The sequence below is a fragment of the Pezoporus flaviventris genome, unplaced genomic scaffold (genome assembly GCF_033815535.1).
Source record: "Pezoporus flaviventris isolate CSIRO_AGI_PZ_B2104156 unplaced genomic scaffold, CSIRO_AGI_Pfla_v1 ptg000081l, whole genome shotgun sequence".
NCBI classification, from domain to species: domain Eukaryota; kingdom Metazoa; phylum Chordata; class Aves; order Psittaciformes; family Psittacidae; genus Pezoporus; species Pezoporus flaviventris.
This window is the reverse complement of record NW_026892629.1, coordinates 1,669,406-1,686,038: the sequence shown is the minus strand read 5'-3', so window position 1 is coordinate 1,686,038 and position 16,633 is coordinate 1,669,406. Positions and strand designations below refer to the sequence as shown.

Below are 16,633 nucleotides of genomic sequence, written 5' to 3'. Positions count from 1 at the left end.
GCTGTATTAAACTCTCTCCTAGCCTTCCCCATGGTCTGCTTCAAGGGGCCATCCAGCTTTTTTCTCTCCCCCTTACACTTTCCCATAGCCTACCTTACACTGGGTGTTATCTGATTGAAAAAATTAATCCTGTAAAAATAGAAAAATTCAGATAACCAAGCATTTGCTTTAGTTTCATGCGTGATTTTTATTTTTTTTTACAGAAACCTGCAGTTACAGCTGAATAACAACATAATGAAATTGCATCTTTGCTCACTCTCACTGATGTAATTACAGAACAAAAATATGTGCAGTGTCCTAAAGTTCAGTGATCCTTATTTTTACTTTGCTAGTATTCTGATGGTCCCAAGCAGCACACAATTCCATACTGCAGAATGTCCAGCACAGGAAACTGCCCTCCCAAATCTCCATCTCCTCTTCATTTCCTAAACAAAGGATTGAGAACCAGAGGCACAGGAAAATGAAATCACATAATAAGGAAGTGGCAGTGTCAGAAATGGTCTTTGTGCCTTCCTTGTTTGATGTCAGTACAGCATCTGGTAAGTTAAAACAAGGAATAGCAAGAGGAAGATGAAGACAGAGTTCCTGCACATGGGAAATCCTTAGCATCTTGGTCATACTACTGAAGGAAGCCATGGGGGTACATTAGGGTTGTACGGAGGAACGGAGACCAGGAGGGGGACAACATAAGGACAGGATAGTCAGTTTTGCAAATACATAAGTGTAGAATAAAATTGCAGGCACAGCTGATATTCTTACATGTCAAATGAGGCAGGTGCTCAATCACCTTATTTGCATTCCATGTTAATGTGATCACAATGACTTGCATGCATGTGCACGTTTTCTAAATATATATTTAAAGATGCAATCTTCAGTACATGTCCTAGTCTAAACAGGAAAAAGCTCAGGCTGAAAAGCAGCCAAAACTTTGAAACTGTATGTATGGGTTCATCCCTACATAGTAAAAAAGCCCACCATGATTCTTAATGTCCAGTGATGACTGCACATTCCTGTGGAACACCTGCTAGAAAAAAGTTATATCCTGAAATGGCAAGCATGTGGAGACAGAAAATAGATGTGTATTCGCTAGAAGGCATTTTGTGTTCAATTCATGCAGACCTTTATAAGTGTGCTAAAAAAAATAGAAGCTTAGAATTCAAGCAAAATCAGAGTTTATAAAGCTTTTCTTCATAACTTGCCTATGCAATCAGCTATTCAGAAAAAAAAAGCAAAACAAAAAAACCCACCCCCCCACCCCCCCAAAAAAAAACAAAACCAAAACCAAATCAGAATCTGTAGTGACACAGCTATACAGAACCTTGAAAGAACCGTCAGGGAGAAGAAGACACTGCAACGATCTATCCCACAATGACAGTGTTAATTATAATGACTCAGAGCTTTTAGGCTGAAGCCCGTAAAGAATTAAAACAGCCTTAAGGCACTCCATAGAAATGCTGGAGATCCCGTGCAAAGTTGCAGAACTGCGGTAACAGTTGCTCTAAACTCAGAATCCCCGTCTCTAGCGGCTCGCATCTTTTGACTATCTCCACCTGAAGGTGGCGGATCCGTTCCCGTAACAGGCCGCGGGGTGGCAGCGCTGCCGCGCACTGGTCCCTCCTCCTAACGGGAAAGCATTAACAAGCGGCATTAACAAGCAACACTGTCACTGGTACACTTGGAGCCGATTTGGAAAATCTGAAACACATTTTTGACAAGTGAACCTAGTAATTTCAAGGATTAAACTGAATCTGGGAGAGGAAAACATCCTAACTCTGAAGACTTCCATATTTCTATTTCATATTGTTTCCTCTAATGAAAGCTATTCTGCTATCACTTCACGCACAGAAGTACGTAATTACAGAACCTTGATTTCAGAAAATTTTCAATACAATGAATACTCTGCACTACATACATATAAATATACAAATATATACTTTTCACTAAAAATTGATGCGTCTTCATAATCCTAAAGTCAACCCAACTTTATTTCCCAAGTGAAGCACAACAAATGGATCTTCCAAGAGAAAATACAAGAGTAGTGGAAAGGCAGTTCAGCACAGGCTCTGCTCCCTACAGACAGCATAGGTGGGACAGTGCCAAATTTGGAGGACTGTCCTGCACAGAGAACCAGTACCATTCCAAACACAACCACTGTGTCCTACTGCCCCATTTCAGCCCTCCTCAGTGTGCCACACACAGTCACCTGCTCATAGAATCACAAACTGGTTTGTTTGGAAGGGACTTTAAAGAAAAGCTCCAACCCCCTGCCATGGGCAGGGACACCTGCCATTACACCAGATTGCTCCAAGCCCCATCCAGCCTGGCCTTGAACACTGCCAGGGATGCGGCAGGTACAGCTTCTCTGGGCAAACCGTTCTGTATGTTTCCTATCTCTGTTTCACTTGGGGTCAGTAGTCTGCTCACACACCAAGGTCCCACAGTTTACTGGTGTGGACTATCCCTTCAGTACCAAACGAGATTGCTTCAAATAAATAAAAAAATATCTTTAAAGCATTTTTAAGATAAGAGTCAGTGACCAGAATACTGCTGTAGTAGCAACAGCAGCAACATGCTGTTGCTGTGAATCTTAAGGACTGCTGTGCCAGACCCAGCACTGACCACTTAGTTTGGTAAGCAAGCACACATGGAAAGGCAAGCCAGCGATCGAGGTATGTGTAGGAAGCTGAAGAGGTCTGTGAGCAAGTACCCTCCCAGCAACGCAAGCTATGTGCCATGAGCGTTCACACCATCCAATCTGCCAAATGGATCTGATCTCCCGCCTGTTTGCTGGCAAAGATGCTACCTCAGACAATGTGGCTGTGACCAAGCACTATCAGTGGGCCAGCAGCCGCGTACCACGGACTCACTGGCAACAGCCGTGTGGGCAGGGGCTCCCCAGGGCGGCCCACAGCGAGGTTCACAACCGGAAACTCCTCGCCCGCTGCGCGGCCTCCGCAGCGCCCTATCGAGGGCGGCCTCGCTGCGCCGGGCTTGGGGCGTGAGGCAGCACCATCACCCCGGCAAGCGAGAACGGGCCCCGTGGCACTGACTTCCCGAGCAGGCCGCAGAGAGGCACGCCGGGGCCACCCTCCGCCCCACCACCTACACCGCCCCAGGCGGCGCCACTGCCCCCCAGGAGCTCAGGGGGCGGCAGACGAAAGCGGAAGTGCGCTACTAGCGCGGCCCCCTTTCTCCCCTCCCGCCGCCGTGACTTCCGGCGGCCGCTCTAGCCGTCGCCGCGTCTATGCCCGCGGCGCTGGGGGATGTTTATTGTCGTGAGGAGTCGGCCCAGGACCCGGAACGCCGCCGGGCGCCAGCGGCGGGGCGCCTAGCAGCAGCCGGCACCACACTCCTCCCCGGCCCGACCGCCAACCGCCCGCCCGCACGGTAAAGACTGCCGCACGCCGACGGGCCCCTCCTAGCCACCGCCTCGAGGGGCCGCGGGTCGGCGGGCCTGGCCGCCCCTGCCCGGGGAAGGGGATGCGGCCTCTCTTACTCCCGGCTGAGGTGAAGGGGGCAGCGTGGGCCTCCCCCGTTCCACGCTTCGCCGCCCGGCCCTGGCGGCTCCTCCCGCCGCGGTACCATGGTTCCCCCCTGAGGCGGGCGGACGCCGCGTCGGGGAGGGGAAGGAGTTAAAACGTCCTCCAGGGAAAACGGCCCGTTCCCCTGCAACCGACGAGGTTTCTCCGGAGGTCACCAGCTGCCCTGTGCCCGAGTTCCCGAAGCAGCGTGCCAGGCCCTGGGGGCTTTGTAACGGCCCCGCGGCCGGCGCTGCTCCGGGTAGCGAAGCGCAGAGGAATCGCCCGGCGCTGCTAGGCTGCCGAGAGCGGCGTGGCTAGGCCGCTTGCTGCCGCCGCTTTGTTTCCGCTGCTCTGGCCGGAGAAGTTCTCGGTTGGGGTTGGAGGAGAGAAAAATAATTGTTAGCCTGAGTCATGACGCTGGTACATGCAGGGCTTGCAGTGAGGTGCCCAGCAATGTGAATTGGAAGCATACGTCTGTTTTCTTAGTCTGGATGTGCGGACGGTAAATGTTGGGCTGGGAGGGGGATGAGAGGCTTACCTGTTCTGTTAAAATACTTTGTAGCGGCAAAATGGATTTTTATTTTTCTTACAATGTCTTATCAGATTGGGGTGGCCATTTATCCTCTCGGTTCAAACTTTCATCATGATCATGACAATTTTCAATGTGTCATACCGATCTTTTGGAACGCTCTTAATGCTTGCCATTCGACTATTATTGAATGTGATAAGGGAAAGGTGACACAAAATTGGAGTCGAGCGGATCTTGCTTTGAATATGAGCGGACCTTTTTGATGAGACAGATTTGAGGAAAATGGCCTGTTATGAATGTTATGAACACACTTCCTAGTCTTGTTCTGTGAACTGTTTGGCTTTATTCCTGCAACGGGGTTTGTGTTGCAAGACCCCAGATCCACGTGGATGCAAGTAGGCTTAGCCAAGAGAATTTTTGCGGTGGGATTGGGCATTTGAGCCCTACATGCTTATATCATAGCTGGTGTCATCATTCTATGCATTGGTCTAATTGGATAAATCCCTACTTTGATGCTGGGTTTATGCGTATTTGGAAATTTTCTTCCTCTCCAAAATATATTTGTTTTATTCTGTAGGAAATAATCATGACTGCAAATCCTGAAAAGTGAGAACATTAGCTTCAGGATGGCCTTTTGCTTCAGAGAGAATTTAACTTGCCATTAGAGACAACAGAAAAGTAAAAGCGTGCCCCACTAGCTAAGTGCCTATAAGAGAGTTGTTTGGACCAGAGTATTTTCTGTACAGATAGTAGTATCTGTGTTGTTCTTGGTTCATCTGCCACCGTGACTCTATCAAATCTAGGAATTCAAGCAGATTTCAGAGGTCTGTCACCTTGAGCTTTTGATACAGACCTGTTTCCTGAGGGACTGAATACAAAAATGCATCTTCAGTGGAATGATGTAACTGACTGTCCTCATTCCTGATGGGCTTTTTGTGTGTTCGCTGTTCTGATACGGAAACTTCATATGGAAGTTCCTTAAAAATGTTTTCAAGCATTAGTTTGATGAATGCCTACTGGCACAGTGGTGATAGGTATCTTTTCAGCTGGACTGTTGGAACTGTTTGTGGGATTGGTCAGTTGCTGAACTGCTTTGGAGCAGTTAAAAATAACCAATAGAAGTTGCTTATACTCAGGCTGCTAGTAGAAAAGGTGTTTATTAAACCATTCTGACACTAAAGTAACCATTGTTAGTTACCCCCCATCTACCTTCATGGCTCAAGAGTTCTTGGATCAAAGGTAGCCAAGAGCTTAAAATAATACTTTGTTTACATACTCCATCCCAAGTGCCTTTCCTCTCTCTTTGATGATGATGATGTGGTTGGGTTGGTTTGGAACATTTTGAAGGCAGCACTGGCTTTCTCTAGATTGCAAGATTTTGGTGCAGGGTGTTTGTCTTCATGTGTGTTTATATAATATCTAAAATAGTATGGCCATGGTCCTTACAGGGGATGTATGGGTAATGCTTTGTTTAAGAACTTGAGTGTTCATTCCTCCTCCTGTTTATTATTCTGGGAAGTTTCTGTAGTTTCTGTGTAGAATATGTTACTTTACACTGTCAAGTATCCTTGACACCTTTTGTTGGTGTTTTGTTTTTTTTTTTTGTATGTGTGTGTGTGTGTTCATGATTTACCCATCTACATTTTTATTTTTTTTCCCTTCCTCATTTTATTTTTTTTCATTAGGGTAATATTCGAGATGTATCCCCAAAGTCTATGTTAAAAAGAAAGAACAGTCTTTTTAAATGTCCAATAATAAAAACTTATGCAGAGACATATTAAAGCTTTTTTTTTTTCTCTGTTGGGGTCCATTGTGTTACTCTGAAGCAAGAGAAAAAATCAAAGTTGACTAGTTTCTTGTGCTGGAGAAATCTCGGTGAAGTATGTAATTTAAGACAAATTCTGTACATACAGAGAAGTAAATGATGTTGTTTTCAAGGCTATTATTAAATGAGCATTAAATGACAAAACATAATTTTAGAAATGAGATTTAAGCTGCCAGAAGTCTAAGGTTCAGATGAGTGAACCTTTGGGCAAAATTAATCAAAAAAACCTAAGCTCAATAAAATCAACTTAGGTTTTTGCAAATCCAGAACAGGAAAGAACCAGATGTTTGGTTTCTTCTTCTGCACTCTACTCTGCAAGTGTAACTGCCTGAGTATGGAATAGTAACAGGCTGATATGTTGCTTGATCTCAAAATGTATTTGTAAAAGCATGAAAGTATTATTTTCCCCATTTTGCAGATAAGAGACAGAAATGCAGGTTTTGGGAAATAACGTGATGGGTCAGGGTTACACAGCAGAGATACAGTAGTGTATATCAGTAGCAGGGAAGATGAGAAAACTGGGGAAGAGGAGGGTCAGAATATTGTTTAGGACTCCTGTGTTCCACCTATCCATGCTGCTGCAGATAGGTATAAAGAGTAACTTCCTTTTTTTAAGGTAACAGTGTTACAACTTTTTTATAAACATGTTCTTCAGAAGTTATATAGTGCATGTATTACTATTTTCAGAAAACATTTAGCTTTTTTCAGTTCACATGGCTCCTATGAATCTGGATTTCTGTGAGACTTCCCGAAGAAAGGCAGCAGGCTGCCTCTTCTCTAGAATCTTTTCTTTGTTGTCTGTACAATGTGAGACATTAAAATGAATGCTTAAGGCAGAGGTTGTAGTGGGTTATGCTCATTCACTGCTTGGACAGAAGTATCATTTTGGTTTACCTGATATTTCTCAAACACGGAAGAGGTTAACATTGTATACTAAATGAGAATGGATGTATTCAAAATTGTTGACACAGTTTCAGATTCTTAAAGAACAGGGGCAAGAGCAAATAAGAGTTTCCTTAATACAAATGAGGAAAACCTGGTAATTAATATTTGAATAGCTCAATATTTGAGGGAAAAGCTTAACAAAGGAATACTTCTGTAGATCAAGTACTGTTAAAGGAGAATAAAGGCAGTTTTCAGTATTTTTACATTTTGTTCAGGTACTGCTTCTGTAGCAAATTGTATTCCTTTTAACTGAATGTCATAAAACATGTCTAGAATATTAGCTATAGCTCAAATTGAATTTCAAATTAAAAAGCTCCTCTATAAATACCTGTTGTCTTGAACTTTCAGAACGTGGCTAATGAAAATGGGAGCGCATTAATGTGTAATTTTTCTCCCCTTTAAAATCTATGCAAGTGGATTGGATGTCTAAACAAGCTACACCATAATGCTGAAAACATTCTTACTGACAGCTCCACAGCATCTTAATGTTCTTTTCTCCTATAGATCCCCCTTTAATGATAGGTCTTTTCCTTTTAAATTGTAATTTACCTCTCTTTCAACCATTTTTTTCCTTTGTTCTAATCGAACATGTGACTTTTCTCCCCCTGTTTAAGACAAGCCATCAGATTTTTATGGGGGCATTATCATACAGTATTATGGCTTGCTTAGAGGTTATCAGCCTTTCAAGGATGTTATGCATGATGATGGTATTCTTTCAGAATGTAGAGGTAGAGGGTGCCAATAGAAACTTGCTGGTAATTGGGAGACTCTGCTGACTGGAGTTATCTTGTTTTCTTACATGGCAGTCATTCCTGGGTTCCAGTAAGTGAACTTGGCAAGAACCAGGATTAAAGCCAGTGTGAATCCAAATGCCTCTCTGAAGATGCCATGGATTCTGGCTCCTTGCTCTGTGCTTGCCCTGCCTGTGTGTCATTTGAAATCTGCACATGTGCTATCTTTGGATCTGGTGCCATAAATTACTAACCCAATCTGTAGTAGTCCATCAAAACCAGATGGAATAAGTAATTTCTAACTTTGAGGATTCATATAATTTTTTTCATTTTCTTAAAAAGGGATCTGGGAATACTGATTAGTTACTGTTTGTTCTCTTGGCTGCTTCCCCCCCCCCCCACCTCACCCCCACACGTAGCCTGTTTTTTCTGTTTTTCTCTTGCTGTTTCTGCATTTCTTTCCTGGTATCACCCATCTTGCCTTTTCTTCTGTTGGAAAAGCTGACAAGTACAGAATAATTCTTTCAGCTGGGAGCAAGCTGCCCAGTAGAAGCAGCCACCAATGCAGCAGTTGACCCAGTATATTATGCACATCTACCCTGTAGTTTATTACTTCTGTATTGTCAGTGAGTTGTAGTCAAAGATGTACCTTGAATGAGTTCTCGATTAGAGACTATGGCATGGTGTTTGGGAAGTGATAGTCAGATGAAAGTACTGTTAATAATGCTAATTTTGTATCTTGAATATTTCTAATATAGAACATAAGGCCAAAACATTTGAAGTGATATAAGTGCATTATTACAGTCTGATATTGTTGTGGTTTAAACCCAGACAGCAACTAAGTACCACACAGCTGCTCACTTACATGCCCAGTTACATGTATTGTTCTTGATGCATAGTCTCCTGCTTCATCCATGGCAATAACCATGTAAAGCATTTTGTATATCTGACTCTTTTTCTTTGTTTTTCCTCTTTGTTTTCTGTTGTGTTCATTTTGGGTTGGGCTGAACCAGCCCAGGTCAGAGATGGAGCAGGTCAAAGCTCCTGTGCTGGTCATTAGCGGGATTGCGCCTGTGAATAGCCACTGCAGCGTAGCCTGGGCAACACAGAGAGATGTGGGTTCCTTATGTTGTCCTGGGTTCAGCTGTAACAGTCATTTTTCTCCTTCTTAGTAGCTGGTGCAGTGCTGTTTTTCAGCTTTAGTCTGAGAACAATGCTGATAACACACCGATGTTTTAGTTGTTGCTAAGTAGCGCTTACCCTGATCAAGGACTTCTCAGTCTCTCATGCTCTGCCAGTGAGGAGGGGCACAAGAAACTGGGAGGAAGCAGAGACAGGACACCTGACCCAGACTAGCCAAAGGGCTGCTCCCTACCACAGCATGTCACGCCCAGTATATAAACTGGGGGAGTCACCTGGAAGGCCCACATTGCTGCTCAGGTCGGGCTGAGTATCTGTCGGCGCGTGGTAAGCAATTGTGTTGTGTATCACTTGTGTGTGGGGTTGTTTTTTTTTTTATTCCCTTCTCTTTTTAGTTTTATATTCTCTCCTCTTGTTATTTCCCTGATTATTATTATTAGTAGTAATAGTAGTAGTAGTTTCGTATTATGCTTTAGTTATTTGACTGTTCTTATTGCAGCCTGTGGGGTTTACATTCTTTTGATTCTCCTCCCCATCCTGCCTGGAGAGAGAGGGGAACAAAGAAGAGAGTGAGCAAGTGACTGTGTGGTTGAGTTACCGGCTGAGCTTAAACCACAACCAAAATTTTAGATTAATGGATCAAGATAATATTGTCTCTCTCTGTTAGACTATGCTCTACCTTCAGCTACTTCTCCTGGAGTAAAACTAAGATTTTTACATTCTTCTACAAAGAAAAAATCCTTAATGAGCTACAGGATTTTGATACAAGTCCTTTTCACTATATACGAATGTTCTTTTCCTCTCTCCTTCCCCCAAATACTTCACCTGGGATTTGAGAGGTCTGCTATCTGGGCTTTGGCATACTTGCAGAATAGGTGTTGGGCAGTCTGGAGCTGGGCTGCCTGTAGCCAGACTCACTGTTTATGATGCTTCTCCCTCAGTTGAAGTACTTGTTATGAATGTCACTTTCAGCATGCACCAGCAGACTGGATGCTTCCTGTGTGTGCACTGGGTGGCCATCCTGTGTCTTCACAGTTACTCATGCTTTTCCCTGGAAACACTCAGTTTTACTCGGCACATGGAGTACTTCCATTCTACATGGTTCCTGTGGGCAGTGCAGGAGGGGCTGAGAGGCTACTGAGACTCAGCCCATGCTGTTGCTGCTACCAGGATGTCTTGTACAGTTCCCATTATGCTGTTATGTTGGGAGAGGTAGGCCAAGAGTGCTGGATGAAGATAGGAAAGCTGTAGTAGCAGGCTGTCTACAGGCTGCAGTTTGTGTAAGCTATGTTAGTTCAGAGTTATTAAGCAGGCTTATCCATTCCAACACAAATGTCAAGCTGTTGAGAATTACCACCTTCAGCAGTCAAGAGAAGTACATTTTCCTGAGGTGTCTATTGACATCCTCAAATGAGCTGGGGAAAGATTATCCACTGGAGCTATGGAAAAAAACTCAGTAATCTTTACTGCATCCTAATATAGTTGGTGAAAGTTGTAATATAATTAAGTGGCAAGTTTAAATATATTATATATATGTATACACACTTTATTTCTGTTGAGTCTGGCGACATGGCTTCAAACCTCCAAAGTAACCTTCTGTTTTCTAGCATACGGGATGCAGACACTCTGCCTCCCCACACACAGTTAAATGAACCAGAGTATAGTCATTTTAGTCACTTCTGCTTCTTGTCTCATTTATGGGACAGGTGTGTACAATAGCATTTATAGGCAGTTTTTTATTGATATGTTCTAATTTTATCATTTTTGTTTCTCAGGATGTGATCTTCATGGTGAGCTGGTGGGAAAACTGAGTTGTAAATCACCCCAATGGATGCGGACAGTGATGTTGCACTGGACATTTTAATCACAAATGTAGTGTGTGTTTTTAGAACAAGATGTCATTTAAACTTGAGGAAGATCGCATTAGAGGGAGCAAATGTGATATACAAGCGTGATGTTGGGGTAAGAGGTTCAACATAGCTCGGTTATCTTTTTTTATGAATGTTCCTTAAACTAAACGTTCTTGTGTATGGTGGATAGAATAGCATAGCTAGAATACAGATAGCATAGTTTTATTTCTTGATAGGCATTTAGTCTATCAAACACTAAAAGGGGAGTGGGTAAATATTGGCTCAGAAGACTGAAACTAGTGAGGTGAATGCTTGGTGCAAGGTATGTGATGAGCCCTTTTGCACTTCAGGGTTCCAAAATTGTCTCCCAAAATTTGGTGTCTTTGTCAGGAAGATATATCTGGATAAGGAGTCAGCAATGTGGGAGTCACTGTAATAAGGAAGAAAAGAAAGCACAATGCTTGTGGGTTTCAGCTTTTTATTCAGAAGAAAATACTTTCATTTAATCTGTTTTGTGAACACTGAATGACTGGCTGAGATATTCCACACTTACTTTGCTCTTCTCAGGAGCAGGGTTGTTTTTAGTTACTGAAAGAGGTGAAGGAACAGTTCAAGGCTATCAAAAATAAAGGAAGTGTTATTAGTGTAACTGTTGATTTCTCTAACAGTTGATGTAATTTTTTTTTCCCAGTGTGAATTGAACTACCACTAATTCCAAAATCTTCCACTTTTTCTTTTTCTTTTTAGAAGGTATTGATGAAGCTTAGAAAACCTAGGATTACGGCCACAATTTGGTCCTCAGGAAAAGTTATTTGCACAGGAGCCACAAGGTGAGTTGATGAAGATTCTTTCTCTAGCTTAAGTTCTTGTGCATTTTAAAATAGTGTTGTAATGAAGATGGCAGCAAGAGGCAGTACTTGACACTGTTAAGATTCACTTACAGTGGATCTTGTGTTGATCCTTGCCAAGATACATATCTGGAAGGAAGTTTTCTATGTGAGTGTCTGCCTCAGACTGAGTCGGAATTTTAAGCAACATCATTTCAGCCTTCTGCGAGAGCAGCAGGCAAAATACTTTATGAAGAAGACCCTAGAGATCTCATTTGAGAACTTCAAGCTATGTTTTTAGCCAGGACTTGAAACTTGGGAAAGGATGACCTTCTTTGAGGGGTATCTCTTATTCTTTTATGAAACCCCACCAAAATTTAATCGAATTATACAGTGTTGAGGGAGTGAAAAGAAGCGAAAGCAGACTCTCAGTTCAGATGTATCTGAGGCTTGCTAAACTCCTAACAGCTGAATTACTTTTAAGATATGTCTGCATTGTGGAGTAAGCGTAAGGTATAATAGTTCATTTTGTAGTCTGAATAGCTGTTGTGGTATGTGTGCACACAAATATATACTCTATTTCTGTTAATGCTAGATTCTTTTCTTTCTCCTTTGTAGTGAAGAAGAAGCTAAATTTGGTGCCAGACGATTAGCTCGTAGTCTACAGAAACTAGGTTTTCAGGTAAATCTAATGAAAAAGGACTTGCATGACTCACGCAATGTTGGTAGTTCATTTTTTAGAAAGAAACAAAAATGAGGGAGCATTATAATTTAGCAGTGAGCATGTTTTCACTCAGATGCCCCTTTTGTGTTGGCATATATTTTCCAGATGCTGGTTAAAGAGAAGCTGTTTTATTTTGTGGTTTTGAGTTTGGTTTGGCAGCTCACAGCAGTGCTTCTTCACTAGCTAATGAACAACAAAATTTGTTTAATGAACGAACCACCCACAGATATTTCTTGGATAGCATTACAATATCTTGAAATATTTATTTGGAAGGAATGACAAAGGGTATAAGCCTAACTGTCATTTAAACATAATTTTACCTTGTTTCTGGTGGAATAGCAGATACATGTCCATCTTGTTAAGGGGAAGTTTGAGCCTCTTTTATTAAAGAGGAGGGGCCAAAAAAGCACTTCTGCACTATGAGGTTGCACAGGAGGAAATAAGCCAAATAAAACATTTAGGACATGAACACACACCCCACCCCACCCCCCCACCCCTTTTCTTTTTTTTCCCCGGGTTTGTGTTAAGATTACCAGTCAAAAACACCACTTACATTTCATAGTAAAGGTTGAAGAAAAGCAATATGAGTGACTTAAAATGACACAGGTTAGTATTCTAAAATTTCCTGGCAGTCAGTTGTGATGTTTACCTGCAGTTTCAGTTTACAGGCAGACAAATACACACAATGGCCGTCCTTTGGCGTTGAGAGGCTCCCTTTGATTGTAGTGCATAAAAGCAGTTGTGACAGGCTATCCAGGTAACACTGCATCAGACCCAAGCAGAAGTTAGACACACTACTGTTACGAATATACATGTTAGACGCAGCCTCTAAAAGTTTGACTGGAACATTAAATCAGTGAGGTGAACTGTGTGTGCTTCAAGGATGGATGCACCAAGTTTTAATAAAAAGTAAGCAGTTTAAGTGGAATATATTTTGAAGATTAAATTAATAATTGACCTTTTATATTGGTAGCACCCTGCTAAAAAGTTTTGACTAAGGAATAGTCATTTTAAGTTTAGGCAATCTCGGGACATGAACAAAAGTTTTTTCAGTGATACTGCCAACAGTGACTTCTCAGCAGTGCGTTTGTTTCTTTAGGAATTGTCTGCTGGCTGTTTTGTTGTCATCTAAAATGGCTGTGGTAAAGAATAACTGAAGGCCAATAGTTTGAGCAGGATTTCAGAAAGTAACAGCAGAAAAACAGCCTGCCAAACCGGCACTGGAGATTTGAAACAAAACAATTTTCACCTTTTTACTTATTCTTAGCTGAAACATAAAGTAAGTGATTTGAGTCCATTAAGTACGGTTTATATCCCTATTAGAAATGCATCAATCACAAGGTTTTAATTTTGAATTCTCATAAATATATTCTAATTACTAATCCTGTAACTTTTTTTTGCGACCCATTCATCTGTCTCACTGAAAACTGAATTTCTAATGTGTTTTTTTTTCTTCCCTTTTGAAAAGGTAATTTTCACAGATTTTAAAGTTGTGAATGTTTTAGCAGTGTGCAACATGCCCTTTGAGATCAGATTGCCAGAATTTACGAAGAATAACAGACCTCATGCGAGGTACAGTAGGATTTTTTAGAACAATAGTCTTGGCGTACTACTTAAGCTTTTATTTTTCAGCTCTAGATCTCTCTTTTTTACTTTTTATTTTGTTTTCTAGTTATGAACCAGAACTTCATCCTGCCGTGTGTTACAGAATAAAAACTCTCAGAGCTACTTTACAGATTTTTTCCACAGGCAGTATCACAGTTACAGGTATTTTGATGTCAAAAATGATTATTTACCTTGTTGGGAATATTTAACTTTAGGCCCAGTAGGATTAGAAAAGGAAGACATTTAAGAGAGTCAAAAAATACATTGAAGGGATTTTGTTCTCCAGTGCTAGCATCTGGTTTGGTTTTGAGTGGAAGTGCCAGAGGACTTGTGGAGAAAGCGTTATTGTTGGTAGGCTGAAAAATTGCCTTGAATGTATGTAGTCTGGTCTTTATAAAACCAAAAGTGACATATGATTTGAGAATGCAGATACTTGTTTAAATATTTGAATTTTCTTCCTTGTTTTCATAGTGCTGTAAACTACACTGCATATAGCATTAACATCCTTTTCATAAATACACGTTTCCAAGCTGGAGATTCATGAAAACCTGTAGGATACATAGTATAGTCTGAAGTGAGGTAAAAGATCCCTGAGTTCACAGTAAGAAAGTACGTGAGAAATTGCTGTTTTCATTTATCTGCATCACCAAACTTCTGTCCAGGATGAATTTCTTCTGGCATGTTACTGCTTGCTTATTTGCAGTCTTAGTTATTCATTGTGTAAAATGGTCTAGTGCCTTTAGAAAGCATTGCTACTTCATTCTTCCTTTTCTTTGCCCAAATGCTCATAGATGATGTTAGCTAACTTTCATATGCTTCATCCTGAGACAGTAAGCATTCCCTGGCTTGCAGGTTTTGTCTGAGATCAGTGGTGGAGCTCTTAGCAAAATCCAGGCTAGAAAGCAATAGTCCACAATTTTCAAATACCTTGCTTGAAACATCCTTGGGTTAAATTCAGTATTATTTAGCAGTAGCTTATGTTGGTAGGTTTTTAAAAGAAGAGATAAAAATGGTTAGGCTTTGAATAATACAGATTCCTAGAAGATTAGCAGAAGAAAATTATTTTTTACCTCTGCTAATCAGCTTCTGCCTTCTTCTGTAGGCTGACTGTAAATTGAAAAGCACCCAAGTTGTTATGAAATTAAATGGCAGTATTACTTATTTGTAGTCTAGCCATTGACCAGATTTCAATTTTCTTGTGAATGAAAGTGATCAGAGGAACACCTTCTTAAGTTGGGAGAAATTATTTCTGTCTACAGTATAAAGTTGTGATAGCCAAAAATACTGTTATTTTCAAGATGCTTTTGTTATTTTAACTTCTGGTTCCCTGATCTTTCTCTTCCTACTGCCTTCTCTTTTTTAATATGTCTCAGGGCCAAATGTAAAGGCTGTTGCCAGTGCTGTGGAACAGATTTACCCATTCGTGTTTGAAAGCAGGAAATAAGTTTTATAACTCACCACTTGATGGTTAGGTTCCCTAACCAAGCACCTTTAAAGACTGCTGCACATTGGACTAAAAGCAAAAAGGAAAACTGGACCAACCATAGCAGAAGAATACAGACTCTTTTACTTGCTCGTGGCCACAGTATAAACTCCAGTTGTTTTGGATTTTACTCTTAACAGTGCTGTATTGTAAAAACGGAAGTTTACAAGATATGAAATTGCTGCTTTTAAAAAGACATTCTATTTATTTTTGCAGTAATTTCTGTGTATTCATAAGCAAAGCTGTCACGATGTGCACTACCTTAAAAACTTTTTTTTTTTTTTTTTTAGTTTGAGCTTGTGTTTTATTTGTGAATAGTCTTTTACATTTTTGTATGCTGAATATTGGGCACCAAAGAAGCTGTAAAAGTTATCTTTTTCACCTGATGAATGTGCACAAATAAAGGTTTGGAAAATATTTCTCTTCATAGCTGTTCTGTTATATTCCTTTCCCTTTTTCTATTACAGTTAAAATTGTATAGTTGCAAGTTAATTTGAAACAATGTAAGAATAGTCTTTTGCTGATACCTTCTGTTTCTATTTGTAGTAGTATGTGTAAAACTTTGTGCGTGGGTTAGACTGAAATCTCTAGTAGTTACGTATGTTTATCCGAGGATGAAATTTGGTTTGTTCCCAGTTCTCTTGACTACATGCCAGATGTCAAGTACTTTTCTTGCTATTACATGCAAAGAAGGCATTTCTAAATATAAAGGTCTACAGCAAGTGTTTTCCTGTAGATGAGGAAATCTTGTCAAATAAAGAAGCTGCTGTAGAAAAACCAACTGCCCTGTCTACCTACTGGATGCAGAAGGAAAAATTTCTGTGTGAGCTTCGGTTTTCAGGAAAGTGGTGGTGTGCTTCAGCATGAGAAGATGGTGTGGTCGAGCTAATCCAGCCCCAGCCTATTGCTGAGTGATTAACACAGACCTTTTCTACGCTCTTCTTACTGTATAGTATTTTCATGACAGAAGCTGCCAACAAGCAATGAAGCTTGATTCTGGCATGTGTTATTCTTGGTATTAATCTTGGACTTGGAAGCCAGTAGATGTTTTTCTCAGTAAGTGCACATTTGAAGCAGAAGAGGTGAATGCTTAAAAGTAACTGCAAATGCTACTTTTAAAAAGATACAATAAATATGTATAAATGTATGTATGTCTTTTTTCCCTATCTCATTGAAGAGAAATGTAATGCTGCTATTGTGTGCTGCAGGTAACACAGTGGGTGCTAAAAACAGTAAACCATGAGCTGTTACTGTACCAGAAGTCACAGCTGCAAAAGAAAGATGGAAGAACATAACATGAAGAAGCAAAGGCTTAGGATAACGTATTTCATCTGTTTAAGGGGATAGTATAGAAGTTGGGGTGTCCGTAGTGACTTCATGCAGAAATTACGGAAAGGAAAAAAGGGTATGGGAAATGCTCAGCCAAACCCCTCGGAACAAAAAGAAGCGACAA

At 41.1% G+C, this 16,633-nt stretch overlaps 1 protein-coding gene across 1 annotated transcript; it reads left to right on the top strand.

Annotated features, from left to right (window-relative positions):
- The first annotated feature begins 3,588 nt into the window (after nt 1-3,588).
- Nucleotides 3,589-16,327, top strand: TBPL1 (TATA-box binding protein like 1). Its single transcript, XM_061474975.1, has 7 exons — nt 3,589-3,941; nt 10,467-10,653; nt 11,289-11,371; nt 11,987-12,050; nt 13,561-13,664; nt 13,765-13,859; nt 15,071-16,327. The coding sequence occupies exons 2-7, from the start codon at nt 10,519-10,521 to the stop codon at nt 15,139-15,141; spliced, it is 552 nt and encodes a 183-aa protein (XP_061330959.1). The 5' UTR covers nt 3,589-3,941; nt 10,467-10,518; the 3' UTR covers nt 15,142-16,327.
- The last annotated feature ends 306 nt before the right edge of the window (nt 16,328-16,633 follow it).

What these genes read in the sequence shown, in the direction of transcription:
- TBPL1 (XM_061474975.1), top strand. Translation starts at nt 10,519, where the DNA reads ATGGATGCGGACAGTGATGTTGCACTGGACATTTTAATCACAAATGTA. An exon ending in TATACAAGCGTGATGTTGGG is followed by an intron (nt 10,654 to 11,288) that starts GTAAGAGGTTCA and finishes TTTTCTTTTTAG; the next exon opens with AAGGTATTGATGAAGCTTAG. An exon ending in TACAGAAACTAGGTTTTCAG is followed by an intron (nt 12,051 to 13,560) that starts GTAAATCTAATG and finishes CCTTTTGAAAAG; the next exon opens with GTAATTTTCACAGATTTTAA.